This window comes from Schistocerca cancellata, chromosome 1 (genome assembly GCF_023864275.1).
Source record: "Schistocerca cancellata isolate TAMUIC-IGC-003103 chromosome 1, iqSchCanc2.1, whole genome shotgun sequence".
Lineage (NCBI taxonomy): Eukaryota > Metazoa > Arthropoda > Insecta > Orthoptera > Acrididae > Schistocerca > Schistocerca cancellata.
This window is the reverse complement of record NC_064626.1, coordinates 207,902,864-207,925,579: the sequence shown is the minus strand read 5'-3', so window position 1 is coordinate 207,925,579 and position 22,716 is coordinate 207,902,864. Positions and strand designations below refer to the sequence as shown.

Here is a 22,716-nt window from a genome sequence, read left to right as displayed (position 1 = left end):
GTGGACAGGCCACTATTTCATAACTCCTAATTGGAAACTCCATTCACAATGTCGTATTCCTCAGACACATCAAACTACTCAACATGACACTGTGGCTGTGGGTTGATGCGAATGCTACTCAACTTTTCCAGATAGAAAACATGTTCAAACTTAGTACCGCCAACTCCAATACACTTAGTGATCCACTGTTAAAATGACTGTACACAGGAAAGAGCCATATCTGCAGGAATGTCAGCACGGGCATTTCTGATACAGCTGACCATGTCTTTATGGCCTGTTGGCACTTGCTAGTACATCTTACCCTTTACATATCCCCATGGAAACAATCCGGCAATGTCATATATGGCAAGCTACTGGGCCAATTAATAGGCCATCCCTGCTGATCCACTGACCACTGTAAACATGGTCTAGTACCTGCTATGTTTCAATTGTGTAACGCATTGGGCGAATGTCATGCTACAACCACATATATTGTCAAACGCCCATAGCAACATCCTGCAGTAGTAGAATAGGTCCTGTTCCAAAAACTTTTGCTATTTGTGTCCATTCAACATGCCATTGATAAAATACAGGCCAATGAATTTGTTCTCCATGATGCCACACAATACGTTAACCGACCAAGGACATTGATGGCCATCTTGTCATAACCAGTGGGGATTGTCTATGTTCCAGTAATTCATGTTATGCTGGTTAACATTGTGGTTTGTGGATGTAGACTCATCGGAAAACAGTACCTTGGAAAAGAACATGGGGGTCATTTGAATTGGTTGAAGTGCCCACTCACAAAACACTACCTGGTTATGGAAATAGGAGCCATGGAGTTCTTGATGCAGTGGCATGTGGTATGGATGTTCCTTATGACGAAGCAGTACTATAACAATACTACCTATGGACATACCAAAATCGCAGAGTAATTGCTGGGTACTTATCCATGGGTCGTGGTGCACTGCCACTAGTACTGCTATTTCATTAGCTTCTCCTGTAATATGTTTGCTTTGTTTCCTTTTGCTAGTCTGTAAGCTGCCATCAGGCATTCACAACCTTGTGTAAAAAAAAAAGAGGATTCAAACCTGCAACCGTAGCGGTCGCGCAGTTCCAAACTGAAGCGCCTAGAACCGCTCGGCTATAGCGGCCGGCTAAACAAGAGCCAACTTCTCTGGGTAACACTCAGCATACAAGGCCACAGCAGCCTCAACATTTCTCCTGCATTCTCCATAAACTTGAATCATTTCAAAGTTTTCTTCTGTGGTTGCAACATTCATCGTCCTCTTGCATGTCTGTTCTCCAAAAGATAGTCAGGGTGCAGGCAACAAACACTGCACAGGTATTGTGATGTTTAGAGCTGATATCTGTTCTACACCTGCACAATACATGAGCTCCAGTCGCAATGTACTGCCTGTTATGATACATTGCGGTATGTTATAAAATACTGGCCTGTCCTATCCCGCAACATGGAAGTGGTGTCCCAAGTGCCATTGCATATTCAACAGCCATCGAGTAGCTTGTCTTAAATTATGATTGCATACCCATTTCTATTCCTCTGGTTACAGCACCATCTGTCGAGAAATGAAGAAAATGCTTCAGACAAAATGAATGCAGATTTGGCCACAGAATTGTAATGTGCAATAAAAAAGCGGGGGTTCTGATAGAAGATTTCATAGTTGCCCCTTGCCAGCCATGCACAGGGTGGGGCGGAGGGTAGAATGTGGTATCACTGCATGCCCCCCTTCGAAATAAACAAATTGGAATTATAACTTGTTTGATCCAATGTGTAGTTTTCGAGATATTTCAATGTCTTCAGTTAACACCCCGTACACAACTATTTTATTCATTCCTGCAATGTCAACTTCTATTCTTTCTTGAACTAATTTTTACACATTCATCAAAAAACTTTCCACGAAATTTACTCAAAATTTATTCAGTCTATATGTCATTTAATTACATACTCCCTTCTAAGCAATTGTTTTGCATTTTACCCACACATGCACAAGCAGAAAGTTAAGCACAATGGGATCCTTCACGTCACTTTAGACAATGCTTTTAACTTATGCAAGCAATATCAGTGCTTCCAATTTGAGGCTGATGATTCTTTTACAAAAAATTTGTAATTCTGGAACAGTGAGAATTCACCAAAATGTCAAATTAGAGAAGCAAGAACATTAATATACTGGCTCAATAAGGTCTAATGAGATAAATAAATGATCATCATCCCCAGATACATTAAGAATACTGACAACCCCACATTTCATTAGGAACCTTATATGCACAACTACTGTAGCAACTGTGGCTGAGACACTGGACTCGCATTCGGGAGGACGACGGTTCAATCCCGCGTCCGGCCATCCTGATTTAGGTTTTCTGTGATTTCCCTAAAATCGCTCCAGGCAAATGCCGGGATGGTTCCTTTCAAAGAGCACGGCAGACTTCCTTCCCCGTCCTTCCCTAATCCGATGAGACCGATGACCTCGCTGTCTGGTCTCCTTCCCCAAACCAACCAACCAACTGTGGCTCATGCCGTTTGATCCAGCCACCAACCACACAGTAGAGTGCTGCTAGTTGCCAGACTGCCAAAATACTTGCAACTCATCTGCAGCACAGCAGCCATTACAATATTTGGTGGAACCACATCCTCGGACACAGCGCTCTTATTGCCAGTGCTAGCTTGCCTCTGCAAGAAATGTATTATTAACACGATTTACTGGTATCTTCCACAAGACGAATTTGCAGGTCACTGCCCAACCACTTGCTAGTCAATTGACAGCAGGAGTTCACATTTACAGTTCTCAGGCCAATAGCTGACCACACAGAAGGTTCACAATCAGAGTCCATTTGTTGGAATGCACTGCACACCTGTCAGAACCTACAGCATCAAGTCCAAACTGAGTCCTCACACATGCTTTCAACCACAAACTATGCACATCTACAGGTGTTTCCGGGCTATGTCGGTGCTACATGATTTAGGACGAGCAGTGTACTTAACTCAAAGGCTACACTGGCATAACAGAGTGGCTCGTACATTCAACAACATGTCTTTGTATTTGGTGTCAATCCTTATCAGGTCAATGCAATATTTAATGATCAAACAATTGAAAATATAGGATGAAATGTAACAATATTATGGAAAGGAAAGTTGCCACTCACCATGTAGTGGAGGCACTGAGTCACAGATGGGCACAACAAAAAGACTGTCATAAATAAAGCTTTTGGCAAAAATTGACAACACGCGCGTGCGTGCACCCGCGTGCGTGCTTGCTTGCGCGTGCGCACCCACACCCACCCACCCACCCACCCACCCACCCACCCACACACACACACACACACACACACACAATGGGTGCTCGCGCAAACACAACTCATGCACACTTGATGTGTGTGTGAGTTGTGTTTGCGTGCACACGCGTGTGTGTGTGTGTGTGTGTGTGTGTGTGTGTGTGTGTGTGTGTGTCTTCTATTTTTGATGATGGCCTTACAGGCCAAAAGCTTTATTTGAGAACAGTCTTTTTGTTGTGCCTATCTGCGACTCAGCATCTCTGCTATATGGTGAGTGGAAACTTTCCTTTTTACAATATTTAATGAAGTTACTTCAGTAGCTGTCATCTTTTGCACGTTCTTAAGGTACTGTGTAAAGAAGTTCTATTGTTCTTTCGGCTGCCTGGGCTCAGCTATTCACTGAAGTGTGAACCTTCCACAATGGGGTTCAACACTTACTATACTGTTAACATACAACGATTATTCTCATTAATGAAACATATTAATTTGTTGCTGGTGTCCCGATAACTTCAGTAAACAGGTCCATGTTCTCAACACCATCTTTCAACATCATTACATGGGTCTCAATGTAGAGAACTTATCACACTACATTTTGAAAATGTCAGATCAGTAAATCCTGAATTGATATCATATTTTTACTTTTGTTGTGAACTGTTCTGTTACCAGTTTTACAGTCAGAATTTTGCACAGTTGTAAAATAGTTTTGCACCCAAGGTAACAGCTTTCCCTCCTCCCTCTCCCAACCTTCGCCCAATTATTAACCTTATTCTTCATTGTATCACTTTTATCAGCATACACATTCACGCAGCATTTCACCTTCTTGATTTTCCCATCACATACCATTTTTGCAGCAAGTTGAATGGGTTGCTCTGCTGATCCAGGAGGTGGTGGCTCTTGTGGTATTTGAGGTGGTGCAGATTCTTCACGGAGATTATCTAATTTTATATCCAAATCGTAGTCTGCGGACTCTGGTATAGGTGGTGTCTCACTTTCTGTTGCGTGTGACTTTCCACTCTGCAACTGACTTAAAACCTGTGTACAAAAGTGTTGAAAATTTTACTTAAAGTTATAACAACCATGTGAAAAGTGAAGATTGCTATTCATTACATAGAGGAGGCATTGAGAAGCATACAGGGACAGAGGAAAAAAAAAAAAAAAAAAAAAGAGAGAGAGAAAACAGTGGTAGATATAATTAGCTATTCGGCTAAGTCCTTCAACTCTCTCTCTCTCTCTCTCTCTCTCTCTCTCTCTCTCAGACATACACACAAAAAGCATGTGCATGCTCCACTGTCAACTTCAGGCATTAAGATCAACTTGCAACTGCATCTGAGGTGAACAGTGATTTCAGCTACAGTGGTGTGGGTAGTACAGTTAGAGAAGAATGGAGCACATTGTGCAAAGTGGTATGCTCAGCAACTGGATGGTCCTGCTTTGTCTTGACTGGAGTCTGTTGGTGGCTATTCAAGTGGACAGACAGCTCATTAGTGGTCACACTCAAGGAGAATGCTGCACAGTGTTTGCAGCTAAGTTGGTAGGTCACACAAGCGGTACCTGCTCCACAGATGACCCTGCCTCTGATGAGACAGAAGACGCCTGTGAGAGGGTGTAGGGGGGAGAGAGTAGTGGGATGACATAAGGGACAGGTTGTGTGTCCATGTCTGCTGCACAGAAGTGATATATGGGGCAACAGGTTGGGAGCGGAGCAGAAAAGGGTGCGGAGTACGTTGAGTAGGCAGCAGAATATTACTGTGGGAGAGGTGTGAAGCATAGTGGTGAGGATATTTCTCATTTAAGGGTACAGCAAGAGGTAATCCAAATCATGGTGGAGAATATGATTCAGTTGCTTCAGTCCTAGGTGGTACTGCGTTACGAGGGAGGCTTTGTGCCTGGTCAGTGGGTGTGGGGGAGGACAGCAGGTAATGGGGGATACAAGATGAAAGAGATTTGTTTCTGAATAAGGTGGGAAGGGTAATTTCAGTCTACAAAGCTTCAAGGGACTGACTGCTCATCACTACAGATGTGATAATCATTGGTAGCTATATTGTACAGAAGGGACCCCTTGATGCGGAATGGACTGGTTTGTTGATTTGAGGAAGAGGACCAAACAGCGAGGTCATCGGTCCCACTGGATTAGGGAAGGATGGAGAAAGAAGTCTGTAATGCCCTATCAAAGGAACCATCCCGGCACTTGCCTGAAGCGATATAGTGAAATCACACAAATCTAAATCAGGATGGCAGGGTGCAGGTTTGAAATGTTCTCTTCTCAAATCCGAGTCCAGTGTGTTAATCCTTGTGCAACCTCCCTCGGTGGGATGGTATGGATGGCAACTGTTGAAGTGAAGGAATTTGTAGGTGGTTGGTAGGTCTGATGTGGACAGATGTACTGATGCAGAGACAGGCATCAAGGAAGGTGGTTTCATGGGCTCTGAAAGACCATGTGAAGTGAATGGGGGAGAGGGTGCTGGGGTTCTACAGGAATGTGGATAGTGTGTCCTCACCCTTGGTTGCGATTATGGAGTATCATCAATGGATCTGAATCAGGTTGAGGTGTGGTGTTCTGGATGGTTAGGAAGGATTCCCCTAGACAGGCCACGAACAGGTTGGCATAAGAGGTGCCAAACAGGCGGGCTTTGCTGAACCATGGATGGCTTCAAAGAAGCAGTAATTGTGGGTGACAAATGTAGATGCTATGATCCTTGTCGGTTATGGTGAATAGGAAGGAGGTTGCAGGGATGGAGTTTGTCAGGCACTTGGAAAGGTAGTGTTCAATAGTTGATGTTAGTATAGAGAGAGATGGCATCAATAATTATAATCAGGGAGGTGGGTAGTAAAGAAACAGTAACTATGGAGAATCTAGCACATCTTATACATATTGCTCCAGCTTCACCTTCACCTGGTCCACCTAAGCCCAACAAATCACTTATCTTTATGTCAACCTCCACCTCAAGGATGGCTACATTAGTACATTTATCCACATCAGCACCAGTAATACCTCCACTTCAACTGCTGCCAGCTATTCCACACCCAGAAATCCCTTCCATGCAGCCTAGCCTCCTACAGTGGTCATACGCAGTACCCTTGCCCATCCCTATATCATCCATGCTCCCAACCCCTTGCCTCATGGCTCTTTCGTCATCAGTCTACTGACTGCAGCCTGCCACAAATTTCTCCCTTCCGCCAACCTTTTCATCTTGGAGTAGAATGATCAGATACCTACAGCAGGTTTACCCTGTTCTTCCGCCCTAGTCTCCCAAGGACTTCATGGCATTCTGAAACCATCTTTGATCTCATTGCAGGGGCTGGCAGAGATTTCAGTAACGCTTGGTTGTCTGAATAAATGTAGATGCTATGATTCTTGTAACACCTACGCACATTCTCCTCTGCATACACACTGATAGCAAATATTTCAGCCTGGAATACCGCGGCCATCTTCACTAGCCTGCTTCTCATATACTCTGGCCCCAGTGTCTTCATTTGTTTTTAGGCCATCAGTAAACCAGGCTATGTCTCCTGAATGGTGGTGTGGTTTGATCTTCCACTGCTCCCAACTGTTACACTGAAAGTTTTATTGCAGCAGCTGGAAATCATAATGAATCCAGTCCTGTCAGAGCTTCTGCTCTAGTACAAACTTCATGATAACATCCAAAATTCAAGGCAGATATAAACTGATTTTCATACGTAAATTCTGTAATCTATATTCGGGAATTTTTATTAATTTTTCTGGATATTTGGCACATTTTTCTCTAAATATAATTGTTCATTTAAATATTGATATAATTTTAAAACTATGATTTTATACTATGATAATTATTTAAAAATAAGCAATAGCAATTTTAGTAATTCCAAAGGAATGTTATCCATCCCTCCTGTCTCATTTGATGGCAAGTCTATCAAACCTCTATTAAACTGTGACTAATACCGGAACCTCTATGTTTTCTGTATCATCTACCCTTTCTTCTTCTGCAACATTGTCAGATAGTTCCTCCCCCTCATAGAGACCTTCAATGTACTCTTTCCTCTGTTCCCTCTCTACTCTATGCATAACAGTGAAATTCCCACTGCACATTTAATGTTGATGGTCTTGCTATTAATTTCACCCAAGATTGTTTCGACTCTTTCATATACTCCATCAGTTCTCCCAAAAAACACACCTTTTTCGATCTTTTCACTTTTTGCTCCAGATATTTTGCCCTGACTTCCTCACACTTCCTATTTATTTCGATCCTAATTGACTTATATTGCTGTATTTCTGTCTCCCCCCCCCCCCTCCTTTTTTTACTGGTCAAATGAAATATATGAGCCACTGAGAACCAAAGTGGTATAACTCAATGTTTTCCACTTCTAAGGAATGAAAGGTTTTGCATTTCATGTGATGTAAATTCATGCTTTACAATAATTCATGATTCTTTGATGAAAATGACATGATATAATTATGAAATATTTGAATTGCATTTACTACAGACATTTTAGGTATTTTTATCATAAATCCCTTTCTATAGTCTCTAGAAGTTGGATTACCACTTTTCCTCTCAAAAATTTACTCATTGTGAAAGGTAAAGTGATATAAATCAAGAGTTGTGCCACATAAATGTGAGTCTGTGCTTATTGCTCCCATTATGCACTTTTCTCACACAAATTGAGTTAAAATAATTGCATTATTGTTAATTACTATAATGCTACCTACTGAGTCTATCTGAGCGTACAGCAGTGTGTTCATCTACGGATTATAAATAAATTGTTGTTTCTAAATGTCAAAATTCCTTAAAATGTCATTCATTTCAAGAGGCTTTATAATGGAGCATGTCTGTTTACTCTATTTCTCCATCCACATCATCTTCCTCAGCCACAGAGTCAACATGTACAGGTCCAGATTCCTCAGCCGAACTTGCAGTTGTCAGTTCACTGAAAAAAGCTTGGTGCACCGGACGGATGTACATGAGAAGTGTCATCATGTCATTCCTTTTTCCCTCATGACAGGTCTCACAGCATTGTTGAGAGAAAAGAGTTTTATGGTTCATGTATTTAATGTGAGTTATCACTGCTTGATTCATGCAGGCTTTAACCTAGACTTCAGCACAGAGTGCAAACTTCCCTTATAAACACAATTTCTGCTTTAATATCATCTTGATATTATAAACCTAAAGACAGAAAACAATGCTAATATTTACTAGCATTATTACAATGCCTTTTTGATTTTAGAGCATAAATACACACACAAAACAACACAGAACAACAAGACCACACGACCTTGCCACTTGACTTACGCACTATTCCCATGAATGCTCTTCACTTGGACACGAGAGGAAGAATGCATTTGGAGCTTTCAAGTGGTTATGGTGGGAGTTATTGTTATACCACTTCTCCACAACAAATTTCTGTGCAATGTGAGTAAAGTGAATGGTATAGCTCAAAAACTACTATTTTTTTTTTACTTGGACCACTTTGGTTCCCAGCAGCTCTTATCTTCTGTTATCCAAGGTTTCTTTGCAGCTACCTTCTTTGCATCTATCATCATCTGTTGAAAATCTGTGATTTCCGATTCCAGAGATAGCCATTCCTCTTCATCTGAACTGCCTACTGTGGTGTTCATTATCACAGTATGTACTGCCTTAGAGAACTTCAAATGCATCTACTCATTCCCCAGTACTTCAGGGTCCCACTTCTTTCCACACAGGTTTTTTGGACAATTCTGTTTAATTCCAGTCTACTACTAAATTATGACTGAAGTCTGTATCTGTTCCTTGGTAATCCATACAATCCAATATATGATTTTGGAATCTCTGTCTGACCATGATGTAATCCACTGGAATTTTCCTGTGTTTCAAGGCCTTTCCAAGGTGAATCTCCTCTTCTTTCGATTTTTGAACAGTGTATTCACTATTACTAGGAAAATTTTACTGCACTTCTCAATTTTTTCCAGCCCGCATTCCTGCTGGCACACTCATATTCTCCAGTTCGACTATTTTCCCTCCCCTACTACCATGTTCCAGTCCCCCATGATTATTAGATTACCCTCTCCCTTCACATAATGAGTTACCTGTTCAGTATCCTCATAGTACTTCTCTCTAATCTTTTGCTTGTGACACAGTATGTATACCTGAACTCTTGCTGTTTACATTGGTTTGCCTGTTCACAGTAACACAATATCTGCCCTACCTCCCTATTCACAACGAATCCTACTCTTATTCCATTTTCTGCTGCTGTTCATATTACCCAATACTCATCTGATCAAAAATCCTTGTCCTTTTTTCCATCTCCCTTTTCAGATTTTCTAGCTTCCCTACCACGGACTCTTAGAATGTTATACATTTGTTGATTGTTCAGTCATTTTCTCATGGTTAATTCCCCTTTGGCAGAGATCTGAATCTCTCTCCCCCCTCCCTGCAGGATCAGGATGCCATCATTGCTGATGATTTTTATTCAAAATTTAAGCAGTGGCTGGGTTTGAACCAGGATGTTTAGATTATTTATCGAAGATGCTGTCCCTAGACTATTGAGACACCATGTCTCTTATCCCTGTAACAGACACAGAAGCAAAACCTGCAGCATTTGTCATACGACTACCACCTACTCCACCCCTGACACAGGCATTTCTTACCCCGTCAAAAGGAAAGCAGCAACATGATCTACAAAATAAGCTGCAATCACTGTGCAGCTCTCTACGTGGGCATGACAACTAACAACCTGTCTGTCCACATGAATGGCCACAGCCAAACTGTAGCCACTAGACAGCTGAACATGCTGCACAACATGAAGTACTCTACTTCGATGTCTGCTTCACAGCCTGAGACATTTGGATTCTTCCTATCAACACCAGCTTTTCTGAATTACACAGGTGGGAAGTCTCCCTGAACAGCTTCTTCATTCCATTAACCCCCTGGTCTCAACCTCCTAGCCCCTGTCCACTGCCTGCCTATCCCCTTCCTTACTCCCACTGCAAGGCCTACACATGCCTTCTATCCTGCCAGTGTACCTGTGTAGTCCTTCCCCCTTCTCTCTGGGGTGTGTTTTGTCTATGTGTGGTGAAGTCTTTTTTCAATGTTCTAAGTGCTGAGTAACAATCTAGTCTTTCCCTATTACTGTAAGTAATATAATACTCACACTTTGGGAAATTAAAACTTACTACATTGGGAGACACTAAACTACAAGAAATCTGAGGAACAACATTAAATATCTACAAGTGCTGGAAAATTCATACCATAGACTCAAAATGTGTAGGAAAAGAATAGAGGAAGAATGTACTAATTGTGGAGATTGATCTAATGCCATTTCTATTCCTTCCCAAATTTTGGATCTTCCTTGGAGCTAATTTCTGAGTAACTTCTCCCACCCTGTCATCTGACTTAGAAACTGGCGAGTAGGCAGTCCTCTTCTGTTTCAAGTGTCAATAAGGCATTGAATATTTATTTAAATCTGCTACAAATGGTGAAATTATGTCTAAACAGTTTTCTGAAGTCTTTAAAATGGACTCAAACTATGTGACATTTAGCTTTCCCACATGTTTCACTAAATAGCCATTCACTAGGACTCAGTTTAATCTTGTTCTCAATATAATGCCTCTAACACAACATTTTTTGGTTGTTTGTAATAAGGTACCAGTTACCCAGAGAACAAACACAAAGAAGAAGCCATAGTAATAGAAACTGTACTCAGATTTGAAAATTATCTTTCTTACCTTGAAAACTGTAAGCAGCAAACAGTTTCGACCATGAGCCACTAATTGTGGAATTGGTACACACATGCACCACTCACCAAGGCAAAACATAAGTGATGTAAGTAAGACACAACTGGAACCAGATAAACTCTCCTTATTTTGTTGACGTGGAGCCAGCTGCGACAATGTAAGAGCTAACACCTGAAAAATCATGATCATTACACTTTCTACTCCTTCAGAGAATGCATAACATAATAATATTTTTACACTGCGTTAAGACAAATGAAACTGTACTTAGTTATCTACTGTTTCATTTCCTTTCTTCATTGAATATATTTCTTTACTGATCCATATTTTGAAACGTAGCTTGCTTATAACAACATTAATCCAGATCTCCTCCATAATGGAATGTGTAACATTCTGTCATATATTATTAATGAAGGATTTATGACACGTCAGTCACTACTTAGGTTTCAGAATTCAATTTATTATCCTTCATTGTTTTTGGATGTTTTCACTTACAATCTTCTGAAGGTATAAATTTCTTTAGTTTAATACTATAAAATGCAAATAAGACCCCTATTGTAGTTTGTTTATCCTTGCTTGCAACTTCTGGCAGTGTAGCTAAGAAATTCATACTGGCATGTATAACTTATTTATTTAATCATATGGCTAGGGCCCCCCATTGGGCAGGCCATTCACCAGGTGCCGGTCTTTCAATTTGATGCCACTTCGGCAACCTGCAGTCGATGAGAATGATAGGATGATGATGAGAACAGCACAACATCCAGTCCCTAGGTGGAGAAAATTCCCCAACCCAGTCGGGAATCAGACCCAGGCGCAGAGGACTGACAATCCGTCACGTTGACCATTCAGCTACCAGGGGCACACATGTGTAATAAAACACACACACACACACACACACACACACACACACACACTCTCTCTCTCTCTCTCTCTCTCTCTCTCTCTTCAACTGTTATTTTGTACTGCAGACATTTACTTGTTGAAGTGAAAACAACTTACTTAATACTGAAAATGCTTTTTGTTTGTTTATTAATGGTGGAAGAAGTGACACTAGTGAAGCACAATTATCCAAAATGAACTTTGGTATACTTTTCACAATCAAACATTACATGAAGACTGAATAGAAGGGTTGCCCACAGTTATGTTACAGATGTGGATACTGTCCAGTAACAGTATCGACCTGGCCAGGATGAAATTATATGCCATGCACAAAACACATAATATACAGAGAAAGGCCCCAACTGATGTCCGCAACAACAGTGATTAGGCACAGACTGTAAGATATGCTACTGAAACTTTGTTTTTCTATCATTTTAAAGCAATAAATCGAATCTTAATACAAACATGAACTCCACAATGGGTGAAAGTTGATGTGGGGTTCCCACACACCTACCTATAAGCATACAAGGTGGAATCCAAAATTTTTTGGGACTGGTGCCCCCATCTGGAAAGGAGCAGTAAATCTTTGCACCACTAGGTGGCGAGAGCTGCATATCTGATGAGTCAGTGTGCGGAGTGGCATTCAGCTGGGAGGACGTGTTGCGTGTGCACAGTGATTTCTGTAATACTCTGTGTCTGGTGTGTGGCAATTTTACAATGGAACCACAAACAGAACAGTGTGTGTGTGTGTGTGTATCACATTCTGTGCGAATCTCAGGAAAAGTGCTATGGAAACCCTTGCAATGATTCAACAGGTGTTTGGGGGACAGAGCATGAGCCGTACACATGTGTTTGAGTGGCATGCTCGGTTCAGGGCCAGCCGTACAGACGTCAAAGAAGAAGCATCTGGAAAGCCTGTTGCCAAACTTCAACATTTGGTTCGCGTGGATGAAGTGGGTACTGGTTATGGGACACGTCAACAAATGTTGACTAATGAATTTGGCATGCATCATGTCGCTGCAAAATTTGTGCCAAGTATCATGACTGCCAATCAGTAGGCACAGCATGTTGAAGTGTGCATGGACCTTTGTGAGACCGCATCTGATGATCCAACCTTCTTGTCACAGGTTATCACCGGCAACGAGAGCTGGATTTTGGTTATGACCCAGAGACAAAGCAACAATCACCCAGTGGAAGAGCCTGCGCTCTCCAAGACCCGAAACATCGAGACAGGTGAAGAGCATGATCATCGTTTTCTTTAATATCAAGGGAATTGTGCACAGAGAATTTGTCCCACCCAACCAAACAGTGAATTCCACGTACTACTGCGACGTTTTGTGACAGCTCCGTGAAAGCGTGCGGCGATGGTGCCCTGTCACACGTCCTTGCTTACCAGGACCTTTTGGCAAAAAACAACATGACGGCTGTACCCCATCCACCGTACTTGCCAGATTTGGCACCTTGCGACTTTGCGTTATTCCCAAAACTGAAAGTCAAGTTGGAAGGCCATCGGTTCAACACTCTAGAGGGGATTCAAGAAGTATCACTGACAGTGATGAACACCCTCAAAGAACAGGACTTCTCGAAAACGTTTGACCAGTGGCAGAAGAGCTGGGATTGGTGTGTATGTGCGGATGGGAATTACTTTGAGAGTGATGGTGACCATTAGTCCAAAGGTAAGGTTTTCAACAGATGGCAGCACCAGTCCCGAAAATTTTGGATAGCACCTTGTATGTTCGTAACATCATTGAGAGCAATCATGGGAATTAAGATGGCAGAAAAGAAGCCATTGAGATCAACAAAGTAATTTTCTCTTGACCATGGGAAAAGTAGTTACTACTCTCTAATGTGATAATCTCAAAATGCTAGTTGCCAGTGTGCAAGCTTACTGTATTGTTGACAAGAATACAGTTTTTAGGGGCAAACACAAATGATAGGAAATCAGTTAGTGTGAGCAGTCATAGTAACTTTTAGTAGTAACAAATCAGGTAATTCATTTTTTCAGTTTGTTCATAATTTCTCTCGTGACAAATGAAGGTATCAAACCTAATATATACTTAGAGCAACACAACACATCACATTATAACTAAAACCAAGATTATGTATCTCAGACTAAATCATTAACAACTATTTCCACTAACACGTCAGTGCAAAAAGACTAATAAAATAGAACACTAGCATGATGGAAATATAGAACATAAAAGGACTCCTTTCAAAATCAGAGCAGTATATATTTTTCAGCATACACTTCACGTTGTTAAGTGCTTGCCACAACGCAGAAAGTGAAGCTCACAATGTGAGAAATTTACATTTTCCAGAATATAAATATGTCCTTTTTTGAAGGTTTGTCATTCACTACCCCTTACTCTCATTCTTTTATGTTGCTCCCTCCTGACACTACCAATACAGGGTGTTACAAAAAGCTACGGCCAAACTTTCAGGAAACATTCCTCACACACAAATGAAGAAAAGATGTTATGTGGACATGTGTCCGGAAACGCTTAATTTCCATGTTAGAGCTCATTTTAGTTTCGTCAGTATGTACTGTACTTCGTCGATTCACTGCCAGCTGGCCCAATTGAAGGAAGGTAATGTTGACTTTAGTGCTTGTGTTGACATGCGACTCATTGCTCTACAGTACTAGCATCAAGCACATCAGTACGTAGCATCAACAGGTTAGTGTTCATCACAAACGTGGTTTTGCAGTCAGTGCAATGTTTACAAATGCAGAGTAGGCAGATGCCCATTTGAATTATGGATTAGCACGGGGCAATAGCCGTGGCGCGGTACGTTTGTATCGAGACCGATTTCCAGAACGAAGGTGTCCCGACAGGAAGACGTTCAAAGCAATTGATCGGCGTCTTAGGGAGCACAGAACATTCCAGCCTATGACTCGCGACTGGGGAAGACCTAGAACAACGAGGACACCTGCAATGGACGAGGCAATTCTTCGTGCAGTTGACGATAACCCTAATGTCAGCGTCAGAGAAGTTGCTGCTGTACAAGGTAACGTTGACCACGTCACTGTATGGAGAGTGCTACAGGAGAACCAGTTGTTTCCATACCATGTACAGCGTGTGCAGGCACTATCAGCAGCTGATTGGCCTCCAAGGGTACACTTCTGCGAATGGTTTATCCAACAATGTGTCAATCCTCATTTCAGTGCAAATGTTCTCTTTACGGATGAGGCTTCATTCTAACGTGATCAAATTGTAAATTTTCACAATCAACATGTGTGGGCTGACGAGAATCCGCACGCAATTGTGCAATCACGTCATCAACACAGATTTTCTATGAACGTTTGTGCAGGCATTGTTGATGATGTCTTGATTGGGCCCCATGTTCTTCCACCTACGCTCAATGGAGTATGTTATCATGATTTCATACGGGATACTCTACTTGTGCTGCTAGAACATGTGCCTTTACAAGTACGACACATCATGTGGTTCATGCACGATGGAGCTCCTGCACATTTCAGTCGAAGTGTTCGTACGCTTCTCAACAACAGATTCGGTGACTGATGGATTGGTAGAGGCGGACCAATTCCATGGCCTCCATGCCCTCCTGACCTCAACCCTCTTGACTTTCATTTATGGGGGCATTTGAAAGCTCTTGTCTACGCAACCCCGGTACCAAATGTAAAGACTCTTCGTGCTCGTATTGTGGACGGCTGTGATACACTACGCCATTCTCCAGGGCTGCATCAGCGCATCAGGGATTCCATGCGACGGAGGGTGGATGCATGTATCCTCGCTAACGGAGAACATTTTGAACATTTCCTGTAACAAAGTGTCACGCTGGTACATTCTGTTGCTTTGTGTTTCCATTCCATGATTAATGTGATTTGAAGAGAAGTAATAAAATGAGCTCTAACATGGGAAGTAAGCGTTTCCGGACACATGTCCACATAACATATTTTCTTTCTTTGTATGTGAGGAACGTTTCCTGAAAGTTTGGCCATACCTTTTTGTAACACCCTGTATATGCTCCGTAAGGTGCATAAGGATGTGTATGTATATATGGCTCTTCATAAACTTTAGCCCCACAGAATTCTTACTTCAAATATTCAGCATGCAGAAAAACTTATTTCTTCTAAAATAGGCAAAAAACGAATTTCTGCTGTTAACTTTCACTAGAAAACAAGGCCAGTCCTGAGATAACATATCTCACTACAACCAAATAAAGTACGTAAAGAAAAGAGGGCAAATGCAGTGTAACAAAAATGAAGGAAAAAATACCACTGAGATACTTCAGACTGGGTGGTAATTTCAATCTTACCTCAATAATTCGTAAAGGTATCTCTGGAAAGACTTCAAGTAAGTGAGCTGCATGATCAGACAATGCCACAAGAACATCAGAGGCAACCAGTGCCACGGTCTTGTTATTGAACTGTATACAAAAGAAAAAACAGATAAATAGCAACAAATGTTTGGTGAATATGTATTTTTTTTAAACTCACTCATACTCAGTTCAGTGTTAATGCACAATTTTTTTAATGAGATTCAAACTGGTATTTTCTAAATGCAGGATTTGTCCTATTGTTTGGCTGACAAGATTCAAAACAAAGCAAACGCAGGGATGTCACTTGGTGATGGTACTATTTCAATAAGAGGCCACTGTCCTCTACTAAAGTCACTTAATGCCTGATGCATACTAATACAAAAATTAGAAGTAACTTGAAATTCAAGAAATTATTCCTAGCTCTTGTAAACAAAGCACCTGATTAACAATTTACTTCCTGGCATCAGCCCTTTGCACTACTTTATGAGGCAGCTACAGAACAAGTATCTTTACGAGCAAAGCTCCCACTTGCACTTTACACTAGAAGAAAAATGCACTCACTCCTCCAGCATCAATGATAGGCTAACTATGCTTACCATCAAATGATGCAAATAATGTTTCAACAATGGGTAGATGAATAATCAAAGCAGAAAATGATCATGTTCAAATGGTTATTAATTTTAATCATGTAGCCAAGCTTTAGATTGGTTATACATGGTTAACATTGAAGTAACTTGCAAATAACACTTCACATGTCTCAAAATTGTGATCAAATCTTTGAAACGACACTTTATGACACATATGATGCTGCTATAAGTGTGGTCGCTTTCTGGTCTCTCGAGGTATAACAGGACCTTATCCTGCAAAATGGCGGCTTTGTGGCATTATACTATTAATTTCACTGAGAGACTACATTTTGTTTACAGATAATACGCAAACAGTACACATATTATAGATGTAACACAATTTTTCTTCCCGTTCTATTTGAAGTATGTACCTATTGGAAGCATGGAATATTCTTTTTCTAGATATCATAAATCTGTCAGTGGGGTAATCTTCGAGGTCTTTTCCAGTAATGGCCCACATTTTTCCGTGTCCCCTACCATTGTCCTTAATCTCTATATCACATTGTTACAATATTGCTCCATTAAGTGAGGGTGCCTGCAGATGCTCCTCAGTACACCTGTAGGCAGGTGCAGGTTTGGTAGGCAACGCACCCGGCTGTCATATTGCAATGCGTCCATTCACTGCTCTGTTGTGTGCACACTTGACACTTGGCATCATATGATTTATTAATGCTTCACACTTCATAGTGAACATAGCTATAGTTTCTCAAAATATCCAGTTGCCATTTTCCCTTTGTTGGAAAGAACAATATTCTTATTAGTTGGAAATGATGGGTTGCCTCAGTGACTATAATGTTGCACAATATGCTCAATACAATGAAGACGTACAATATTTAGCACTGCTATGAGTCCCTTCATGCCACACACTTTTATAAGCTGGATGGCACCTTGAGTGACATCAAGAGCAAGCTATGAAGCTGCACGCAGCATTGCAACTAGTGGAGCCAATTTCAATAGGGCCCCTGTTCAAATCATGTTTGTTGGCTGTCATAGGGTGTTTAATGCCAGGAGAGGTAAGGGAACTGGGAGTAGTCTGTCTCTCCAAGCAAACAGTTTCTCTTTGGATCCGAGATATGGGGCAGATCTGAAAACTGAACAGAAGGAGAAAGGTCGGACTTTTATTGGTTATTCATTAGCAATTGATGGAACCACTGATGTAACAAACTATGTGCAGCTTGCAGTATGTGTGTAGGGTGTTAAGTCAGAACTACAGGTTCTTGAGGACCTGTTAGATGTTATACCAGTGTTTTACAGAACCACACGTCGCAACATTTTTGAGGTGGTGTGTTTGCCATGAGACAGGCTCTGTTCTATGGTGACAGATGGAGCACCACAAATGGTTGGAGTCAACAAGGTTCTGTGTCTCATATAAAAGAAAAAAGATAAAGACCAAACTTGGAAAACACAAAGTATACAGTTTCATCCACTAGGAGGCCCTGTACACAGGAAGTGTGCAATACTGCAAGGTCATGAATGTTATGGTTTGTAAGGCATCATGGTGTCAAATCACCACCTGGAAGCAGTACACAATGATATACCTTAACATTTTGGAATACATCAGCTTATTAGAGACAAAATTCACAATTTATTCTTACCAATTCAGAAGGAAATCACCTATTTATGGAAATGAAAGGAGAGAAGCAGTCAGCACTCAGTGGGAACAAATGAGTTACGAACTTCACTTTCTCATTGATATTAGTGGACACTTAAATCACTTAAATTTGTCTCATCAAGGAAAGTATCTGCGTATTCCTATCATGAATAACAAAATCAATACATTCATGGACATACCGCATCTACTTGAAAGGCAGATTGCTACAGGAAACCTAACTTTTTTAAAACCTTTCATCACTACAATTACCTTCACATTCATGTTTTGTGGCTTATCAACAAATTACAGTGCAACTCTGTTTTGAGAAAAGGTTTAATGACCTGTGCAACCTACAAAACAAAATCAAATTATTTAGCACACCATTTTATGCTGCACCAGATACTGTGCCTTCAGAAGTACAATCAATTTACTAATATAGTATATTGGGATGTTCATGCAGAAGACTTTCCGAAGCTACACAAGAACGCAGCTCTCATTATACTTAGGTTGGCTCAACGTATTGTTGTTAAAAACTGTTTTACATAATGAAGAGGATAAAAGCTGTAGAAAGATCCCAGCTCCAAGACCCAACACTGAAGAGCATTCTCCATCTTGCAGCAGCAGGGATCTCACTCCAAATATTTTGTCTCTTGTAATCAAAAAGAAATATCTTGTTTCACAAATGTAATGAAATATTATAAAATTTCGCTTGGATTGAATTTTTCTGTTAAGTATATCCTGTCACAATGCATTTTTGCTGCAATGATCTCCTCATGGCCCTTTTTTGTTATGTGCACAGTGTTCAGTTAGTTACTTAATTCATTAGTCATCACACGACCTGTTTACCCCCATCCCTGCCTGTGAGCAGGCTTGATTTTACATTGATTTTGGACCTACAAAGGAGGAAGGTGGGGAGGGAGGGGAAGAATTATATCCGGCACATGAGAGAGAGGTTAGCTGGACACAAAGATTATGAAGGAATGGAATTTTTTTTAAAACTGTGGTTGCAATCTGTGTGGAAAATGATATGTGAAATAGTATACGGTAGATACACATTTTGTGGCTGGAAAAGAACTGTGAAGTGTTAATTACACATTTGCTTGATCATCTGATTTATTCATTATTGCCCTAATGAAAAATAACAATGGAAATTCTTAGATGGAGTAATATGTAAAATAAAGGAAGGCATCTACTCACCTACACCTGACTGATGAGTGACGCATAGAAACACGCAACAGAAAATTATATATACTAGCTTTCGAGCTCTTGCTCTTTCTCTAGCAGAAATACACACATTCACACTCAACCACACAGGTACCCAAACATACATCTACATGGATACTCTGCAAATCACACTTAAGTGTCTGGCAGAGGATTCATCCAACCACGTCACAATTATTCTCTCTTATACCAATCAACAACAGTGTATGGAAAAAACTAATGCGTATATTTTTCTGTGTGAGCTCTGATTTCTCTTATTTTATTATAATGGTCATATCCCCCTATGTAGGTCGGCCTCAGCAAAATATTTTCACATATGGAGGAGAAAATTGGTGACTGAAATTTTGTGGGACGATTCCACCGCAATGAGAAACACCTCTGCTTTAATGATGTTCACCCCAAATCCTGTATCACTTCAGTGACACTCTTGAACTTTCTCAATGTCCTCTTTAATATTGTCTAGTAAGGACCCCACACCACTCAGCAGTACTCCAGAACAAGTGTAGTGTAAGCAGTCTCTTTAGTAGATCTCTTGCATCTTCTAAGGGTTCTGCAAATAAAATGCATGCCTGGGGCCATGGCAATACTCTTGCCCATGGGCCACGTGGCCACAATTTGGGTGTCTGTGCGATAATATGTGTATTTCAACCAGAGAAACAAGATCTCGAATGCTAGTGTAGCTAGTATTCTGTTGCGTGTTTCTACGCACCACACATTCAGTCAGCTATAGGTGAATGGCTGCCTTTATTTCATGTATTACCCAAATTAAATCCATTCATAGCATTTTTATAGCATGGAGAAGTTATGCAACCATAATCTCTTTTCTAACCACCTGATGGTTTTCACAAATTTCCCTTTACATTGTGTAAACCACTCTTCCCAAAACTTTCTATGATCCAAACAGTTAACTGCCATTCTGCGATATGGACAACTTTATCCATAATATAACCCACTCTAATCATAATAGTTCTATCCATTCCTGGGCACTGATCAGACTAGGAGACATTCACATCCTATTCAATCGTTTCACACTGATGCAATATTTCCTTAGAGAAGCATCTGTTTAAGTATGGCCAATACTTGCTGAACTGTTAGAATGACAGAAAATACACCTCTAATAACTATCCTTGTTCAAAAACCTTATCATAGACAAGAAACCTTGCATCAAAAATGTTGAATTTATATTTTGGTTCAAAATGCACTAAATACCTAATTAGAATCCCAAAATTTTGTTAAATGTTTGAAGTTTTGTTTGTGACAAACATCAACCTCACTAATACCCCATGAACATATACTTTATCTGCCATACATATTGACAACTTTGTATCTCAATCTCTTCTCATTTTTTGACTATTCATCAGAACTGCACAATATTAATACAGTTCTATAATCCCAAGCTTCTTCCTAATCTGTGACTTTTCACTACCTATCTGCTACTTAATTTTCATAACATCATTCTTCTTTTGTTCTGGACTTGCAGTGTCTGATCTTTCACTTTATTCCATAAATTCTTTATTAATTTTAGAAATTAGTTAGGGTACCTGCATTTGGCTACTGGCTGGCTCATTATTCTATCTGAGAGTACACACAACTTTATTATTTGTCTTTAAGTCCTTCGTTCTTAATTTTCTTTATGCATGTGCTAACATAACCATAGAAAATTATTGATACAGTTATCTTTAATAACAACCAAGACCAATGTTTCTGAAGAAAGCAGCAATATAAATGAAACAAATCAACAATTAAGATAAACACTAAACTGACAAAAAATCACAAAGGACAATATACTATTACATTGCACAGTGTTAAAATACTATGATACCTCTACGTTCTTTGGCACCTTATGATAAAACAAGCAGACAGGAACACAATTACATTAACTTCTATTACAGAAAATTTGTAGCTGAGAATGGACAAATTAAACCTTAAACCATCTTGTTCTCTTCAAAATTTTCCTAACACAGTATTCGGTATTCACACACATGGTAAGCAAGAGTTTAGGCATCTATATTGGGATCAGCCAGACTACCAAAAAATTTTATTACAAATCTCTCTCTCTCTCTCTCTCTCTCTCTCTCTCTCTCTCTCTCTCTCTCTCTCTCTCTCTCTCTGTGTGTGTGTGTGTGTGTGTGTGTGTGTGTGTGTGTGTGTGTGTGTTTCCTTTCCCCCACCTCTTGTCCTCATCCCACCCCTCTCAGTGTTTTGTATTACAAGTCCTGTTTTAAAAGCAATAACAAATTAAATAACCAATCCTTAGAACACATTGCAGAGCTCTCTATGATCTTCAATGAATCTTTTTATGGAAAACTGAGGATTAAACACTTTCGCTGGATCAGTACACAGCCTTCCCTATTTGGCAATACTCTGAAAGTACCTTAACATTATGGCAGCAACATAGAGCTGCTATCTAAGATTCATTAAAATTTATTATCATATCCTCTTAATTCCCATGAATTTCAGTTTGTTTCACTAAGGAAACAGAGGAATGTGTACTGTTACCGTTCCTAGATTTTTTTAGGAGGAAGGAAGTCCACCAAGCAGCTGTTGCAGGTGTTTTAACTGTTTCATTGGTTTCCTGCCTCTATGAATTCAGCTGCACAGCTGCAGACTCAAAGCAATCAGCCACTAAATGGACATGCATAAAGACTTCTGGAAGTACTAGTACATAAAAAAAGATGATGGATCCTTGGATCGTAGTGTCAACCAGAAACCTATGCACACAACAGTCTATACCTTTGAGTAAGATGTTATCAATCATTTCAGTGCAGAGTGCTGTGAAAGCTCATAACCAAACTACCATTTTTTGAACAACAAATTCTCCACACAATCCAGTGTACCTGCATAACAAAAACATACAAAACAAATGACCAGAGAAAGACATCATGTTGCACCAGCAGTCTTTCATTGAAGATTGACAAGAAACTTGAGGAGGACAAGATATGCATGCTTCTTGTCCTTTCCCAGGAATGTGTGTCCTCGTGGGTTCTGTTAGGGACAATTTGGGTCTTATATAGCAACATATTTATGGAATGCCATGCAAGTACAGAAAATGTTACATTGGCAACTTTGACCACTTTATGAAGGATAAATGTACATGATTAAGGCAACTGGAAATATCCGCTGTTGTCAAACAATTCCTGATTTATGGGACACAGGTAATAACACCA

At 40.4% G+C, this 22,716-nt stretch overlaps 1 protein-coding gene across 1 annotated transcript in view; it reads right to left on the bottom strand.

The window, feature by feature from the left end:
- LOC126164502 (probable Rho GTPase-activating protein CG5521) overlaps positions 1–22,716 on the bottom strand; it is a 289,412-nt gene that overhangs the window by 102,431 nt on the left and 164,265 nt on the right. Inside the window, exons 26-28 of the mRNA XM_049920250.1 lie at positions 16,109–16,219; positions 10,946–11,125; positions 4,111–4,302 (exon numbers count right to left, since the gene is read on the bottom strand). Coding sequence (XP_049776207.1) covers positions 4,111–4,302; positions 10,946–11,125; positions 16,109–16,219 — 483 coding nt within the window. The remainder of the gene's footprint in view (positions 1–4,110; positions 4,303–10,945; positions 11,126–16,108; positions 16,220–22,716) is intronic.